An 18,580-nucleotide genomic window follows, 5' to 3' on the forward strand; every position below is an offset into this window, starting at 1 on the left:
CACATGTTCATAACAGTTTGTTTATCATCAGAATTAGGAGCAAAAATACTCAAACATAATGATAATTCATGCACTTATTTACAATATATCTTTAGTCTGACTTTAATAGAAATTATATTTAGACATGGAAATAATATTGTCTATTCCAGTCATGTGATTATATTGTTTACATTTCACCTTGTTGAATATCACTTTTGGACATTGCTATAACCGAATTTACCAGCAAGTATCAACATTTGTACTCCTGTCGTATAAAGTACTTCATTCATGGTTCTGACGATGTTGCTTATAATTAACAACTCATTACTGGATAGGTAAACCCAGGGTTAACTGAGCCAGTTGATAACCTGCTTCATAGTACAGGTTATCAGGACAGTCAATATCAGGTTCAGTCAAGCCAGATAACTAAAAGTTATCCTGAGTATGTTGAACTTGCCTCATAGTACAGGCCTCAGGTTCTGTTGGCACCATTCATGAATGAATGCAGTTTGTTGACACCCTTGGTAACACACTCATCCAAGCATGCAAACACACTGTATATCAAACCATCAGTATGTCATGGCTGTGAAACTGCTGAGCGCCAATGGGATTGGCCATGATTGCCGCCAACAGAGTTGCAATAATGTCATCATAGACTCAAGTGATCAGGTTTTAGTCAAGTCCAGAATAATCAGTCTTTGAACACTTACTTGGAAGTGAAAAAGGAGGAAGTCGTTTTAATAAAACAATGGAGGAAGTATTCAGATCTACAACAATGTAAAGATACTCCGTTATAAGTAAAAGTCCTGCATTCAGAATCATAGGCAAAGTACAAAAGAAGCCTATTATCACCAGAATAAAAGCAAAGTAACTTTACATGATCATTATCACTAATGCTATAATGTGTGAGCAGCATTTTTGTTGGACTTGGTGGAGGTGGAACTGACTCGGCAAAAGACATTTCTGGTTATAACTGAAACCTAAAAATCCTTATTTTGTAATGTAATAAGAATATTCAAACCTGTTTTAATTCAAATTTTGACAAATGTTCGTGTGTGTGTGTGTGTGTGCGTGTGCCTGTGTGTGTATATATACACATTTATATGCATCCTGTTTGAAAGCTGATTGTCTTTTATATAAAAAATAATCCATTAAAACACTGTGCTTATAGCTGGAAGAAGGAGGTAAAACAGAAGAAAATGGAAATACTCAAGTAAAGTCAAAGTACCTCACAACTGTACTTACAAGCCTCACACTACTTAATTATCAAAAACATTGTTTCTGTTATGTACACATCATGTTTAATGGTTCATTCAAAAGAACATGAAAATGTTTTGACAGCTGTTAGATTTATTAACAAGTTTTCTATGTACATACACACACACACACACACACACACACACACATATGGATTTTTGCATCGCTATCATCAACCCACAATGATGCTGCTGCTGGCAGCGTGACCCGACAGTGTGTAACGTCAGTCTCTCTGTTTACATGATCAGTCAGGGAATAATAGCTTTGCATGCAGGATTACAGTTTTAGCGCAGAGAGGCACTTCATGATTTACACTGATAAAATCACATTACTACATTACATAATTAATTGCAAAGCTGCTACTGTATATTTACAGATGTAAGACACAGTATTTTCATGATAATATGAACTGTTTTAGCCTGTTACATATCATGAAATAAAACTAATTAATGACAAATTAATGGCTGCTATCTATAAACTGAAATAATCTATCCTTTCTTCAATTACAATACAGACAACAAAACAATGATCCACATAATAAACCATGCAATCCACATCATGTGCACACTGAGGTGCAGTTAGCTGACGTTTAGGCATAAAGGTCTGCAACATGGAGTGTTTTTTTAACAGCAGTGCATCATCATGGTATATTAACAAATAGGTTCATTGTTGTGAGGACTAGTAGCCACTGTTTCACACCTTCTGCATGACTCACAGTGTTATATATCTGTTAGTAAGAATATTTTTTGCTGTTTTTTTCACCTCCATTGGTCTTTGGTCAAAGATACTTTAAGGAAGGGTTAGGGTTAGAAAACCATACTGGAATTGGTGAAAGTGTTGGAGAACTCACAGATTAGAATTAGTGTTCACATAGAGTCTGGATGTACACAGGAAGAGGATGTTGTGGTTTTTTTCTCTCTTTTTAAAGAGTATAAAAGAATTATAAAACATCTTTTGTGTAAATCCAGCTTCACTTGCTCTTCCTCCATTTGCAAATGAATGGAATAAAAATAATTTGCACTGCATCCCTAAAGATGCTCCCACTTCTTATGAGCCCTGTATATTTGGTAAGATTTCCTGCAGCATCTCTAAGAGCAGACCTAGGAAAATATCCAGGCAAAAAGTTTTATATACTGTATTTGAACCTTAAATGTTTTCATTGCATGCTGCATGCTGTTTGTTTTATACAAGCCCCTTTCTTTGCTATGACCTCGAGGAAAAATTTGGAAATCCCTGTAGTCAAACATGATAGATGCACTGTGGGACTTCTGCAATGGTTACCATAGTACATGAGGAGCTTTTATTCTCATGAGATCTAAACTCAAAAGAGGTGTGATCACTCTATTTGATCTGTTTGTCAGGATCTCACAGAAAACTGTCCTCGCTGGCAACAAAGGAAAACCCATTGAAGGCGTTGTTGGAGCTGGAGCTGGAGCTGGTGCTGGCGTTGAGCTCCGGGGTCCGACTCACAGAGTTAGGAACCATTTCTCTGGTGAACTCTGGATCGATATGCTGAGTGTCAGATGGGCCTCTCTGAAAGAGGAAAAATTTAGGTAATGAGGTGAAGTTTCTTCTGGCAGGTCACTTACTCTATGAAGAAAAAAGTAGGCTGCTGTTAAATGTTTAAATCATTATTAATGTTGCTGTGGTTTCTTGGAGGTACACATACTGTGTACACTCATTTAGGACAGTGGTTAAACTGTAACCTGCACAACGTTTCAAGTGTTCATTTGTACCTGTCAGGCAGTCATAACAATACATTTCAAACAAATAAAAGTTACTGAGCCTATAACCAGTTGCTTCCAAAGAAGGCATTGGTGAAGGTTACCCTCAAGAAAAACCCTCTGGATGCACAATAAATGATGTTTCTAACATTTAAAGAAGAAGACATAGGCTACATACATACAGTTTGTACATTCAATGACGATTTGAAGCCACTATGACTGAACTGACAAAAATAGATTTTTAGCTATAAAACTTAAAACATCAAACTGTAAATGTGCCTCTATTGGGCCTATTAGACAAATGTGAAGGATGAGTTGAGTTAAAAATAATATAATAAAAAATTACATTAATCAAAGAAATTAGCTTGGATTGCAATCCAAGTAAAGAATATGAAGCCTCATAAAGAGGAATGACAGAGAGGATAATGGATTTAAGAAAATATGGAAAATAACTTAGATTTAGAGAAGAATACAAGGGCGGGTTATGTTGGCTGATCCTACTGGAAAATGTGTTGTGGGTGAGAAAAACCCTTGAGGTAGGGTAAATGATTGTGATATTTGAGAAGGCACCAGAATGTCTAGACAGACACACACAGCTGACAGAGGGCAGAGTGCAGTGTGACAGCCCTCCCACTGTCTCGGAGGTTGTCCTGGCCAACCTCAGCAGGCAACGTGTTTGACATGGGACGGTCTTCAACTGATGCAGTTAACCTGGGCCTTCCAGACTATAAAAGCTGGCCTATTTGCTCACTTGTTCTGTCATGTGCTGCTTTCATGGCTAAACTTGCTGGTCTCCACACCCCATTGTTTATTTGTGTAACCTTTACGTGTAATCATTTTTTGTATAACTTTTTTTTAATGTGGACTCCCTTCTTGTCACATTCCCTGAGCCCATCTGTGACAGTTAAAGTTCAGAAAGAAGAAGCCACACATAACTCACCACATTAGGGTTGTAAGGAGGAGTGATTCTCTTGTGGTAAAGGTCATCCCAGTTGATTGGAGAGAAGAATGTGTGGTTCTTTATTTCTAACTGTAAGTAAAAGAAAGAAAAGTTACATGTGTACTGTGTAAATATACTTGCATTCTTCCCATTAGGAATTCAGACTCATTCCCACACTCCCACAGAATAAGTATGAGAAATAAATAATGAACAAGTCTTCAAAGTCTGGGATCAGCATGTCCAGGCCTCTGGCCTGGCCTGCACTGCCCCACCAAATCATCCCAGCTCATCCCAAAAATCCCAAAATAACTGAAAAGTATTTTATGTTGTTCTTGTTATATCTGATTAGTTGGTCTGGCCATAAAAAAAACTGGATATAGCAGGTTGCGCAGTTACTTCGCTATCATTTTGATCGCAACCCGCAACCCAGTTGCACAAGCAGTGCACCCCCAGTTTTAAAATTCAAAACAACAGAAAATACATTGCGGGGCTATTGGGTCCCTGTATAACTAAAGTGAGAGGGGTCTCCGTGAAAGTCAAACACGTTCCTGGTGTTAGCCTCAGCCAAAGTTGTCCCTTATCACTAATCCTCTTTGTGATTTTCATGGACAGGATTTCAAGGTGCAGCTGGGGGGACTAGTGTTTCCGGCTTGGGGGCCTCAGAATTCTAAATCTGCAAATTTTATTTGCAGATGATGTGGCTCTGGCCTTGTTGGACCAGGACCTTCAGCAAGCACTGGGGCAAGTTTGCAGAAAAGTATGAAGAGGGTGGGATGTGGGTTAGCATCTAAAAGTCTGAAGTCATGTTCTCTGCCAGGAAATGGTAGTGTCTTCAGGTTGGAATGGAGTTTCTGCCCCAAGTGAAGGAGTTTAAGCATCTTGGGGTCTTGTTCACAGTGAGGGTAGGATGGAGTGGGAGACTGACTGGCATTTCAGTGCAGCGTCAGCAGTGAAGCAGGTGTTGTACCAAAGTGTTGAGGTAAAGAGGGAGCTCAGCCAGCAGGCAATGTCCTCGATTTACCAGTGGATCTTCAGTCTGACCTTCACCTGTGGTCATAAGCTCTGGTAGAGACTGAAAGAATAACATTTCAGATACAAGAGGCTAAAATGAGTTTCCTTCGCAGGATGGCTGGGCTCAGCCTTAGAGACAGGGTGAAGAGTTCTGACATCTGGAGGGAGCTCGGTTGAGTTGGTCTGAGCATTTGGTTAGGATGCTGGGTGCTTTCCATTGGAAGCTGGGTTCTGCCTGGAAGGCATGTCCAACCCAGAATATGCTGGAGAGATTGTAAAACTGGGAACGCTTTGGGATCCCCGGGAAGGGTTGGAAAACGTTCGCAGGGAGAGGGACATCTGGACTACTTTGCTTGACCTGCTGCCACCACGACCTGACCCCAGATAAGAGGCAGAAAATGGATGCATGGATGGAAGAAATTGTGAGGTCATTTTGGGTGTCTGATTATCTTTCAAATTTTTGTCGGAGGGTCTGTCCTTTAGAAAAAGTCCAAACCCCTTAAATAATGTTTTATATTTTTGAAAGAACTAAGCCTTGTTCACAGTGAGGGTAGGATGGAGTGGGAGACTAACAGGCAGTCTTTAAAGCAAAATGTAATGCATTTCCTTTGAAAATATTCTCTGTCTAAGACTAGGCTTATGTCTTATCTGGGAAACCATTTGTTTCAATCTGCAGCTAAAGTTGAAAGACATAACACACTCACAAAGTCGGCAATGGCCCCGATGCGCCTGTGCTGGTCCTTCTGCAGGAGACCCAGTAGCAGGGAGCAGATGGCCTCAGACTTCCCTGGAGGCAGTGGTAGTGGCATGTGGAGGATCCCATCATACATTTCACCGACATCACGACTGTAGAAAGGAGGCTGAAGCAAAGGGACGAGTACAGATGTCATTTGTATGAAATGCAATTTAACACACCTTTCCATAGAAAGTTTCCATAGATATGTAGACTTGTAAGGAAACAGAAAATTCATGTAAACTTTTCTTAGTACCACAGTTTCCCTGTGTCATGCTTCACGTCATTACTCGCGGTTACTTATAGGGATATACAGGTTTTAGCCTATGTCTTAATCACATGACTGAAAGGGAGATAAAGATTTCATGTTCACATAAATGCAATAGAGAGACATTTTTCAGAACTTTATCTTGTGCATCTCTTGTTGAGCTAACTTATGTTGTGATTTGGCGATATATAACTTAAAATTTACTTGACCTGCATATGGTGGTGGCACAGGCATACTGTATACATTTATTTGCTTTCTTGTTCAGAGTTTGATGAGAAGATCGATATCACTCTCATGTCTGGGAATTATTAAGTTACTGACAGCAGCTAGCTAACTTAGCTTAGCATAAAGACTGGAAACAGGATAGTTGTGATTACACTTCAGTTTTTGTATTGATTGAATTAAATTTGTGAGGTTCAGAGATTCTGGTAGCTTCATATTTAGTGTATAGACACAAGAAAGGTATCGATTTTCTCATCGACTTCTCCTCAACTCTAGACAAAAAAGTGAATTAGCACATTTCCCAAAATACCATTACATTTTAAATGCCAACCAAAGATAAACTGTACCTATATATTTCCAAAAGGCATAACCCATAAATCAACCATGCACGCACGCACACACACACACCACACACACACAAACACGTACCAGGCTGTAGATCATCTCATAGAGCACTGCTCCCAGACACCACCAGTCCACTGTCCTGTCATATGGTTCTTTACGAAGAACCTCTGGAGCCAAGTACTGCCGACAGAGAGATGGACAGAAAAGAGGAAAAAGAGTTAATGATTTAGGAGGAGATAGACAAGACTTACTAAACCTGACCTTTATAATTTGACTGCAAATTAGTATGTTTGAGTCGATAAAAGATTTAGATTCTACTCATCAATTAGAGTAAGCTCACCTCACCTCCAATGATCTGTTCAACCCATTTCAATCTGGTTTTCACTCACAACACAGCACAGAAACCTCCTCTCCTCAGATTTTGGCCACCTCAACATCCTCATCCTCCTTGACCTCACTGCAGCTTTTGACATCATCAACCGCACCATTCTCCTCTCCTTCCTTGAATCCTCTCTCAACATCACTGGTACAGCCCTCTCCTAGCTAATGTCATATCTCACAAACAGTTCATCAATATAATAACTGCACCTCCTCCACCGCTCCTCTGTCCCAAGGCATCCCCCAGGGTTCGGTGCTTGGTCCTCTCCTGTTCATTCTCTACATGCTCCCCCTTGGTAAGCTGATGACGTCCAACTCTACATCTCCACAAAATCCATCACAACTGCAACTCATCCCACTCTGACCAACTGCCTCACTGAAAAAAACTGAAAATAAACATGGATGCAAGCAGACTTCCTCAAACTAAACTGTGATAAATCAGACATGGTCATCACTGGTCCCAAATCGGTCACCAAAACCACTCACAATTTCTGCCTTCCTACAGACAACTCCCCCCGTCTTCCTCCCCACACACCTCGAAGTCAGAATATCCATCCAGAATGGACTACTGCAACAGCATTCTCTATGGCTCATCATCCAAAGTCCTGAACAAACTCCAGTATATCCAGAACTCTGCTGCTCGCCTGCTCACCCACTCTCACTCCTATGATACCTTCTTCCCATTTACAAAGCCCTCCATTACCAGGTCCCCTCCAACCTCACTGACCTTCTCCTCCACCACACTCCCTAACCCTAACCCTGGGGCAAGAGAGCCTTTTCCATAGCTGCCCCCTCCCTCTGGAACTCTCTCCCCAAACACATCAGAGACTGCACCGATCTGTCCATGTTCAAATCCCTAATCAAAACTCACTTCTTCAGAACTGCTTTTAATATGTAATAAGGTTGTATGCTGTATATTTTTAGTATGTTTCTGTGTTCATTTTAACTAATGTAAAGCATCTTTGTGTACTATGAAAAGGGCTATATAAATTAAATATACTATTATTATTTATTATTATTATATTTAAAATATTCTGACACTTGTAGGTGTCAGTGAAGTTTAAACATGAGTTATGTATCTTATATGACTTGATTTTTAGTATGTCTTTCTGATGTCCTTTTCCTAATTATATGTGTACTTTTTACTAACTTCTGGAGTCCCACAGAAAGTGGAAGTGGTTCCCTCTGGCTCTACACCCTCTTTGCACAGCCCAAAATCTGTTAGCACCACATGGCCCTGTACACAGAGAACACAAGCAGCCATTCTTCACACAATAGTGACAAATACAAATGAAGGAGTTAAAATTTACAATTTCAAAACACTTGACAAATCTGACTCACCTGAGAGTCTAAAAGAATATTCTCTGGTTTCAGATCTCTACAGTGAACACAAATGAGCATATTATCAGTGTAGATAGCAAAAATGAATCACTTGTGAATTTATCTCATATTTTAAGAAATATTTGAGCCTGTATGTGTGAGTCTGTCAGTCTGAGACCTGTAAACGATGTTGAGAGAGTGAAGGTAGCCTATAGCACTCGCTACCTCAGCGGTGTAGAACCTCGCTCTGGGCTCAGAGAAACATCTCTCTCTCTGCAGGTGGAAGAACAACTGCAGAGAGACAGAAAGAGATGGATGGATGGATGGATGGATGGATGGATGGATGGATGGATGGATGGATGGATGGATGGATGGACGGATAAAAAAGACATTTAAAAAGAGTTGATAGAAGAGGACAGAGAAATTACAGATAAGGAGACAGCCAAAATGACAGGGGAAGGGAGAGCAATGATTACACACATCATGCAAAACTAAATATTAATATAAACAAATAATAAATACTTTCAACCATTGTCTGGGCCAAAACACCTGACCAACAGCATAGCACCACAAAGAAAAGTTTGAGTGTTTGATAACAGTTCTGATGGCTGCATACCATTGAATTGTGTCTGTTTTTATTTGTTATTAGTGAATAAAGGATTACTTATTAAGACACTGTCATGGTGCAGTCTGCTGTGTCCTAGCTGAACAAAGCAATAACATGATATGATGTTAAACCAGTTCCACCTCCAGTTCATTCTAGGTTTGGACATCAACAGCTTTATAAACCTACACAGCAATGAATAATGTTATAGTTTTAATACTGTTGGCCCAGGAATTTATTTTAGAGGCTAGTTTAAGATGATAGCCTCATTTGTTTTGTTGTTTCTTTCTTATGGAGAATTCCATAAGGTAATGATACCATCTGCTGCTGGTAGCAGCTGTTTAGCCTAGCTTAGCAGAAAGACTGAAAGAAGGGGGAAACAACTAGCCTGCCTCTGATCAAAGGTATTTTTTGGTTTTTGTACAATTTAACAAACAAAATAGAGGTGGATCATTCGTCAGTGGATATATGGACAGATGCAGGTAGCTGTTTGATGTGAGAGTTGTATTAATTTTCTACAACAAATCAAATAGGCGTATTTCGTAAGTGTTGAACTTTTCGGACTATATTGTCAAATAATTAGTGACAGTTTGGTAGTTTGGTACAATTGTACAGACTGAGAAAATCATATACGTATATCTCACAATAAAGAAATCAATCCTGTTGCTTCCCGTCCAACTTGTTGTTACTGTGACATGGTAATCTGATGTTACTAGATGTCACAGGTAATCTGACTAACACACTATTAAGTCTACAAAGTGCTAATCTTATTGATAATTGCCTTGTTTATTATAGGAAACATTTAATGTCTGAAAGTGAGCATGATAGTGATTTATTGATAATGTACATAATGTAAGTGCTTTATATTCACAAAATACATGTGATGTAAAAACAAAGTCTATTGATGTTATTCATTTATTCATGTTCATGTATATACTTTTTTAGTTTAAGACATGTACCTCTCCCCCATTCACATAATCGAGGACAAAGTAGAGTTTCTCTGGGGTTTGGAAGGAGTAGTGGAGCCGAACCAAAAACGGGTGTTTCAAACTCTTGAGCAGCACATTTCTCTCAGCCATAATGTTTTTTTGCTAAAGAGAGACAAGAGAAAAAGGAGAAACAGAATAAAGGTAGAGAAGGGAACAAACACACCTTTGCTAGCTTGCATTTTTTTGTGTTATGTGTAAGTGTTGTTAATACATATAAATCAGGGACCATGAGAGGAGCGCTAATAGTGATTGAATGATTTCTTCCTTATCTGTGTGAAATCACTGGAGTTATATACCACGGTTGCTGTAATGCCTTTTTCAGTCAATGGTTTCACAACATCACCAGCTTAGTGTCTGGGATAGCACACAACATTATAGATTAAAAATTCCAAGTCTATTTATGAAATAAGATGAATGCACAATCAGAAATATCAACAGTGTACCCAAGAGAAAGCTAACAAGATGAAGCTGCTAACTACAAGATTACAGTATTTGTGTGTGCAGAGAGAAAAAACTGAATGTGGAGAAGCAAAGAGGCTGAGGAAGAGGATGAGCAGGAGAGAAGGTAGTGAGGAGGAGGTGTGAAGATGTGTGAGAGGATAGAGTGGAGGCATCAAAGAGAGGAATTACAAGGGAAATGTGAGGAGAAGAGTAGGATCACAAGCATGAAGAGATGAGGAGGAGACAAAGCAATATTTAACCAGACGAACCAAGAGCAAACTATCTCTTCATGTTGGCATCACCTCCAGGCTGTGTGAGAGAAACTACAAAACTCTGATGTGCCAGTGAGATGGAGATGAGTATATGCCACAAATATCCCAGTCATAGAGAAAATACATATTTCCAAACAAATTGAAGTGTATTTGCTGTGGTGGTTTGTGGGACATAGTTCAATTTGAGAGCAACATGTATTGGTTTCTTGTCAGCAGCAGGTGGAGGCTACTGTCACTTGACAAGAGCTTCAGCCCTCTTTGTCTGTATAATACAAGAGGTTATAATACATCCTGTGAGCAGTGTTATGTCTTCAGGACAGATTGGAGGCTAGTGAGTCACTATTGGAGAGGGTGAGACAGGCTGGAGTGGGCCAGGGCTAGCTAATTAGCATGCTAACTTCAGTAGAAGAAAAGAAGTTGAAGAAACAAGAAGAAACATGAGTTAACATTGGAGTACCTTTCCACTGCTGGAGACAGCTGTTGGAGAGTAAAGAAATGAAGTTTGATGCTGAACTCGCAATCTTTTCTCTAGACTGATAAGTAAACAGCTGCTAAGGCTAATGTTGGCTATGTAGCAATAGCAAAACATAGCCCCATTAAGCACTAAAACACAGTGTTTTAGCTGACAAAATGCAATAGATACCCTCATTTGTTAAATCTTTGCATACTCTGCGTTCTAATGTCTGTAGTTTGGATTTGTTTTTTCTATTTTTAAAAATTATTATTATGATTTATTATGTTTGAAATATACATTTTGATTTGAATTGTTTTTATCATTTTCAGTACAAGCAAGGACATTTTGAGTTTCTTTTAAAAAAGTCACATTTTCTATTTCAATATCTTAATATATCTATCTATATATATATAGATATATATATATATATATATATATAGATAGATATATATAATTACATTTACACACAACAAAAAAAGGTTCCACACTATTTTAACACTGTCCTAAAAATAAACTGGATTTGTCAAGTCGAGTCTGTACAGTCTAGACCTGCTCTATTTGAAAAGTGCCTTGAGATTACTAATGTTCTTTTTTTTTTTTTTTTTTTTTTTTTTTAATAATTCTTCATTTAAAGGCAAAATGAATCACAAAAGCTTTCTAACCACTGAGGAGAAATGTCTGGGTTTTACAGGAGATCTTTACTGTGTAATAATAGTCTAATTGGCGTTTCAAAGAAATGCTGAATCTATGTAATTATTTGGATAAAAACTGGAATTAAAATGAAGTAAATGACAGTTAATCAGCCTGTGAGTGGCAAACAAATGCGCCATGCAGCTCAGTTAGAAGTCAGGACACATTAATGAGGGAAATGTCATTTAGATTTAGAGGACTGACGTTGTAATTTAAGTTTCAGAAAATTACAGGAGGAATGAAATGGATTAACCATCTCTGTTCATAAAGCCACATAACGCTTCAACTTGAGCAAGAAGCAAATGCTCCAAATGAAAGGACAACAACCGTCTGGACAGAATCTCTTTCAGTTGTTGGATGAACACACAAGTGGCTCAGTTTGTTTTCCTGGAGTCGTAAAATATGTCCTTTGTACAGAACAAGCTGTAGATAAGATAAGATTCAGATCATGTTGCTGGGTCAAAACACTGTTTACTAATAACACTCAAAGATACTTACACACACTACACATACTACACACATTTTCTTTTGGTTCAAGTTGGGAAATTTTCCACCGTCGTCTACTTTACCCTGGCACATCAGAGCACTGTGTAGTTCAAAATAAATTCATTTATTCTGAAGGATTTCCTGGTTATAAACCCGATAAAAAATCATGTCTTAATCACTTGACGGTTTAGTTCATATGTTTAGAGGCAGCAGTATATTTATAATTTTCAAATTATTTTGATCTGATGGGATTCAAATGAAAAGTTAATTTTTTAAGCCACAACAGTGCGTTTCTGAAAATCATATTCATGAAGCATCTTAAGGCTAAAAGTAGCTCCTAACTTGCCAATTTAGGAAAAACTTTGAGAAACTGTGTCTGCCCTAACTTTAGGACTCCTAGAAGTCCTAGTAAGCCACTTAGCGCTAAAAGTAGCACCTAAGCCTGGGAGAAGTTAGAAATAGTGGAAAGAACTCCTAACCCACTGAGACCAAATCACAAAGAATCATAAAGGGCTGCTGTCATTCCACGTTGCAGTGTTTTGGAAACCTTAAACGATGTTGAATTACTTAAAAGATACAAACTCAATCACAAGGGAAAAATTATCATTGTGGAGTTTGTGAAGGATTAAGTAACATCTCCAACCAACTGAAACAACCCGATAAGTGCAGAAATTAAGTATTTGGCAATGTTGTGCTAGTTGGCAACCAAGCTGCAACCTCTGAGGTTGAAAAATGAAGCCAACATGGAAGAACCAAAAACTGCATTTCTCTGAATGGCTGCTTGAAAGCTCCAAAAGCAAGTCAATCCCCCCAACTTTACTGCAGAAATAAACATGTTTACAGTCTGGTACAAAAATCAGTTTTGGTCTCCATAGCTAATTTCCTCCTTCATGACAACTGTACACAGGGTGAATTTTTATATAACTCATTCATTTTAATTTTATTAAGGCTTAAAGTTCTGCACAATTAAGGGCATGCCGCTTTGAGTGATAGGCGGGTGAGTGTATGCCTGCCACAAGCCAACATGAACCCGAAGTCTCAGTTTGACACGCGTCCTCTTCCTTTCCTATTTTTGGATTAGCCAGGAGTTCGGCGGAGTCAGGTAATGGCAAGATGGCGACGGCGGTACGGCCCCTCTGAGCTTCAAAACCACTCTTCAGCAACCTATGGGTGACATCATGGAGACTACATCCATCTTTATTTACAGTCTATGTTGGCAACAGAAAAAAGCCAATCTATTCACCTAATAATAAATGCGCTCTGACCTGACATCATAGGACAATTTCTTTTAGATGTTCAACAACTACAGAGAAATAAAGCAGCTTCATGGTCAGTCTACCCGCTGTGATCGGTGCCAGAGATAGAACGCATATAAAAATTATTGCACCATCGCAAGACAAGGAGGGATTTGTAAACAAGAAAACAAAATCACACCATCAACACACAGGTTGTAGTGGATGCTGCCTGTACAGCAACATTGTTGTACAGTGTCCAGGATCTACACACAAGTCATGGATCTTAATGGAGAGTGACCTGAGGCAGCTGTTTGAAAGGATTATATTCCAGCTGGATGTCACCTGGTGGGGGACAAGGGAAATCTTCAGACACCTCAACCCACAGCCGGGACTACAGCTACATTACAGTGAATATATAGTAAAATTAAATTCTCCTGGGTTGACACAAACCTCATCATACGGATGCATTTTGGACAACGCACTACTAAATAGCACCTAATCCGTCATTATTTAATTTGTATTTGTTTATTTCTCAGTGGTCTTTTTATTATCTCTGCAGGATGTTGCGCATTCGTTTTCACTGGTACAGGCGGTCTTTCATCAACCAAGCGCTGTGGTTCCTGCAAGCACCATAGCAATGGAGTTGCACTCTTAGCTTGGGAGTTTTCGCTTTTTCTTAGTAAAAGTTGGTCTCAGCAGCTTTGTGAATAGGATTTAGAGAAAAGTTTTAGGTAAAAACTTTTAGCATGACTAATGCTTTGTGAATATGGGCCCTGAGCATTAGTGTTGTTTGGTTGCGGTTCATGAAGAAATAATAAATTCAGAAAGGAACAGCTGAGCTGAGATTGGAAATGTCCAAAAGCCCACCTCTTTCTTCTTCAGGATGACTTTCTTCTGCAGCACTTTGATAGCGTAGAATTTGTTGTCGGCTTTGAGCTTGGCGAGCAGGACCTGCATAAAGGTTTGTTTGTGAGTGATTTGTTTGGTAAACAGTCTCTGCCACCATCTCCACACACGCATCAAACCTCTGAGAACAGCACATACAACACAGATATGTGATCTGTGCAAACAGATGATACTGAGAAATCTGAGAAGTGTTTGATACAAAGACTTCACCTTAAACAGGATTAACATAATTTTCATGTTTAAATATAAACCTGTCAACAAAGCAAAGAATTCATATTAAGAGTTTATTGTATTCTTTATGTGAAACACTCCTTTGGTGCCATTTTACTGGCATTGTATTAGTAATTTGTTGTTCCATTGACTGGGTGATGTTCAGGTAACCTTAAAAGGCCTAAATGGATTGTAAAGTTAATAATTCATGAAGCAGACAGTACATTTTGATCAGACAGAAGTCAGCACGTAGACTCTCTTTGACCCTGTCACCAATCTCTCTCCCTCTTTCTACTACAATAAAATCGCTGCTGCAAACTGGATCCACAGAGAGGAACTCTTAATCTATATGACCCACCATTAATACCTGCTAAAGAATTTATCATTTGATGTAACGTAACCCCATGCCAGATTGAGAAGTTTCTCCTGACGCATATGTGAAGTGAATCAGTTACAATAAGGAAGCCTCTGAGAGAAAAATGTTTTCAATGGAGAGACAGATGAATAAGTAATTGTTTCAGTGTTACCTTTCCAAAGGTCCCTTTGCCAATGACAGCCAAGAAGTCAAAGTCAGTGGGCCTGGCACTGACACAAGAGAGAGAGAGAGTAATCTATGAAATGCATTTACAATATTAGCACTGTATTTGCAATAACTTACAAATGCTGGAAAAGTCACCAGCAAGTCATTTGTTAAACTGGCCCTTCTCACAAAAGTGGTGTTTTCTTCAAGAATGTTCTGATGCATAAAACACAGAATATAAACACAGAATATAAACAGTCATTAATGATGGTGTTTGTTGGAGTTTTACTAAATTGAGTCACAGGATTTTCTCAGAAGGATCAATAGCAAAGAAACGCCACCAGCAAAGACAGTAACATTCTGTTTTTGCTGGACTGGTATCTGTATAGTTGTGTGTTACAATAAAAACAGTTACATGCTGGTGCCATGAGAGCAGAGCTACTGACTGTGGGTTTGCTGAAGGTCCCAGATTGATGTCATCATGAGGAGAGGAGGACGGTGAGCGCAACTGGAAGAAGATAAAACACAAGTCAACAAAATTAAAGAAATCTGCACTTTGCATTGATTTGTCTAATTAAAGATACATAACCAATAAATAAGTGGTATTTAAAGACAATCACTTTCATTCACATGCACCATTGAGCAGCAGCAGTGACAGTGACAATGTTGATATAAATATTGAGCCTAAAGATAAAACATGAAAATCTGAGTCACATCGCAGCATATGACTGTGCAGCTACAGACCCCCTGATGAAAACCTCTCACTGCTGGAGATCATCTATTTGATATATTTCATGCATTCCACACAGTTGTCACCCAATTCAATTATAACAGTGGTGGAGAAATAAGATGACATGACATAGAATCATGTTTAGAGAATAACCCAAAACCGGATCACTGGGATGTAGTTTGTTCACATTCGGACATTTGTTAAACAAACAACCTCTTTTAAATCTGGAGTTAGGCATCAGATGTTTCCTCTGTCACATGGTTAAACCGCCCAGAGTCAAACAAATTCAAATCTAGGAACAAGTAACATAAAAGAGACAGTGTCAAAACTCAGCTCAAATATACTCACATTACTGTGTGCCATAGCTATTATCCATTCCACTGCCACTGAGAGAATAGGAGAGGAGAGGAGATGAAGAGAGAGGAGAAGAGGAGAGGAGAGGAGAGGAGGTCAGAAACTGTTGAAGTTTCTGATTCTAACCTACAACTCTCTTCTCAAGAGAGTCATAAAAAGCTTGGGGTGTGTGTGTGTGTGTGTGTGTGTGTGTGTGTGTGTGTGTGTGTGTGTTTCCGAGTCATCAGCTGCTGACCTCAGTGTGACAACCTGAGGATCTAGAGGAGCTGGTAGTTCTGGTTTGTAGAGAACAAGATGCTGGAACAACAGAAACACAAAGAAGGATATTGTGTGTGTGTGTGTGTGTGTGTGTGTGTATGTGTGTGTGCGTGTGTGTGTGTGTGTGTGTGTGTGTGTGTAAAAATGAAATAAAGGTCCTGATTACTTGAGCTGAAGCTCTATACTTTGGATCTACAGTATATTAATCAATCCTGGCAGCCACAAAAATATGATGAAAATAAGATTTTATCCTGAATATTCAAAAACCCTGACACTCATGGAGATCATTAGTTTTAATGTCTGTGCAACATGTTTTAATGTCTGTGCAACATCTGGGCATTATCTAAATCTATTTGGTATATGTTCCTTTCACTAAGACTTTTTGAATTACAGTGCTGTTTAAATCATTTGAAATGGTCCAAATTGTTCTCATGTTTATGGCAGTCTGTCCACATTTACCTTTATACATCTACCTAAAGAAAACACCTTACTGACATGTAATTCAAAAAGGTGAATACATAAGATATACTATAAAGTAAAAGCATGTTCATTGTTGACTTTGGAGTTTTGATAAAGACACTGCAAGTCAAAAATAAAATGCAACTCCTGAATAGGCTTTCAAGTCATAGTGAATTAATCTGAGACCTCAAAGCAAAGGTTTCTTAATAAATAAGGGGAAATGTCAGCAAGTTAAAACCATCACCCACTCCAAAGTTATAAATTATGATAACATAACAATGATCTTCCACAGGCAAGTAAAGCTGCTTATTATTTGCCAGTAACATTAAGGGAAAACCTCCTGAGGCAAACAGCTGTTCTCTGTCCAAAGGTTTATTCCTCAGAGTGAGCACGAGACTCTGAATCACAAAATCACACCAAACTCCAAAAACCGGCTGCAGTGCAATCAGACAAGAAAAGCTTTCTTTCACAGCCTTGAACCCCAAACAGAAAAGATCCATAATCTGCACATTTTTTTCAGGAATAATCTGTATAAAAGTATCAGTGCCACAAGTCAAATTTAAATATTTATTTACTACAGCACCTTTTTAATAATATTAAGTATTTTCATCAAAAAATAATTCAAGTGGTTTCTCAGTACAGATTGGATAACCTACAAAAATATGACTATGAATCCAATATAAACCTATATCAGCCTAAAAGTGATATCACAGGGAGCTCAATATCCTGAGGTCATTATAAACACTATAAGTATCTCAGATGTCTGTCCTGGATTGCGCTGTAATGCAGCAGCACAATAAGGCTCTTAGCATGCTGCTTTAACAGAACCCTTTCAAAAAGACCTTACCAACACAAGCAGAACATGCAGAAAACAATCTCTGTAATTTAGGAATAAACAAGCACCACATAGATAATCCAGGTGACCACTTTGCTCACCTGTGTGCAGAGAATGAGGAGGTCAGTGTGCAGGCAGTGTGTTCAGTTCAGGAACCTGAAGGGATTCAAAACAGACTGAGAGTGCAGGAGGCTGAGGTCAGTTCAGGAAGGTCAACTTCCTGAGAGTGAATCATTGATGAAGAGTTCCAGAGTTTAAAAGTGAGGTGGAGCAAGCAAGGCTTCAGGGTGTCAGTGAGGGGCGGTGTATGTGTGCCTAAACTACTCCACTCGGCTCTTTCAAAATAAGGCAAGTAGCAAGTAATTATTTTGTCTTTGTTTATCTATGTACTGTATATTTCTGTTGCACAAACACAGAGAGCTTTCTAAAATATATAAATACAAATACAATACACACAACAACGGACTCTGCTCTCACACTTATTTCAAATGAGCAACTTCACAGGTGTACTTTAGTAATTAGTAATTTACTCTTTAATTGTACTAAAGTAATTTTAAGTACTTTTTTAAGTATATTTATATATATATATATATATATAAATATGTGTGTGTGTGTGTGTGTGTGTGTGTATGCGTATGTATACATGTATATCAAAGGTTTAACTGCTAAAAACAAGATGTCTCTATGAGGTGCACTTAAGGTTCACTGTATTCACTGGCTTTTAAAGTAGTTGTCATGTCACAAAACACTCCTGTAATTACTCCTCTTAAACTTGCTTTGTGTTGAGCACAGAGAAACTTTCCTCTGTCAGCAAGTGAATGGAGAAAAGCCTTAGTGTCAAACTCTGCACATACATGATTCTGCACAGTTAAGCTCAAAAATCCAAGTGAAGTAACAATAAGCAGAACACACTATTAACAGAGGCTGACTTGGAACTTTTCCACTTCTGCAAATAAGCAT

The 18,580-nt window shown here is 38.6% G+C and overlaps 1 protein-coding gene across 4 annotated transcripts; it reads right to left on the bottom strand.

Annotated features, from left to right (window-relative positions):
• Positions 1-1,273: 1,273 nt before the first annotated feature.
• sgk2 (SGK2, serine/threonine kinase 2) lies at positions 1,274-17,829 on the bottom strand. 4 transcript variants are annotated; one of them, XM_022743602.1, is made up of 14 exons: positions 17,722-17,829; positions 16,304-16,365; positions 16,063-16,100; positions 15,431-15,492; positions 14,992-15,049; positions 14,216-14,299; positions 9,741-9,872; positions 8,356-8,468; positions 8,199-8,235; positions 8,008-8,094; positions 6,564-6,659; positions 5,616-5,771; positions 3,901-3,990; positions 1,274-2,769 (listed from the first exon to the last, which is right to left on the bottom strand). In XM_022743602.1, exons 3-14 carry the CDS (start codon positions 16,075-16,077, stop codon positions 2,602-2,604), a joined length of 1,098 nt encoding a protein of 365 aa, XP_022599323.1. In that variant the 5' UTR covers positions 16,078-16,100; positions 16,304-16,365; positions 17,722-17,829; the 3' UTR covers positions 1,274-2,601. The 4 variants fall into 4 exon arrangements, with proteins under 4 accessions (XP_022599323.1, XP_022599324.1, XP_022599327.1 ...); XM_022743603.1 differs by lacking the exon at positions 16,304-16,365; XM_022743606.1 differs by lacking the exon at positions 9,741-9,872.
• Positions 17,830-18,580: the final 751 nt, after the last annotated feature.

Source organism: Seriola dumerili, unplaced genomic scaffold, assembly GCF_002260705.1.
Source record: "Seriola dumerili isolate Sdu_G_001 unplaced genomic scaffold, Sdu_1.0 BDQW01000070.1, whole genome shotgun sequence".
NCBI lineage: Eukaryota > Metazoa > Chordata > Actinopteri > Carangiformes > Carangidae > Seriola > Seriola dumerili.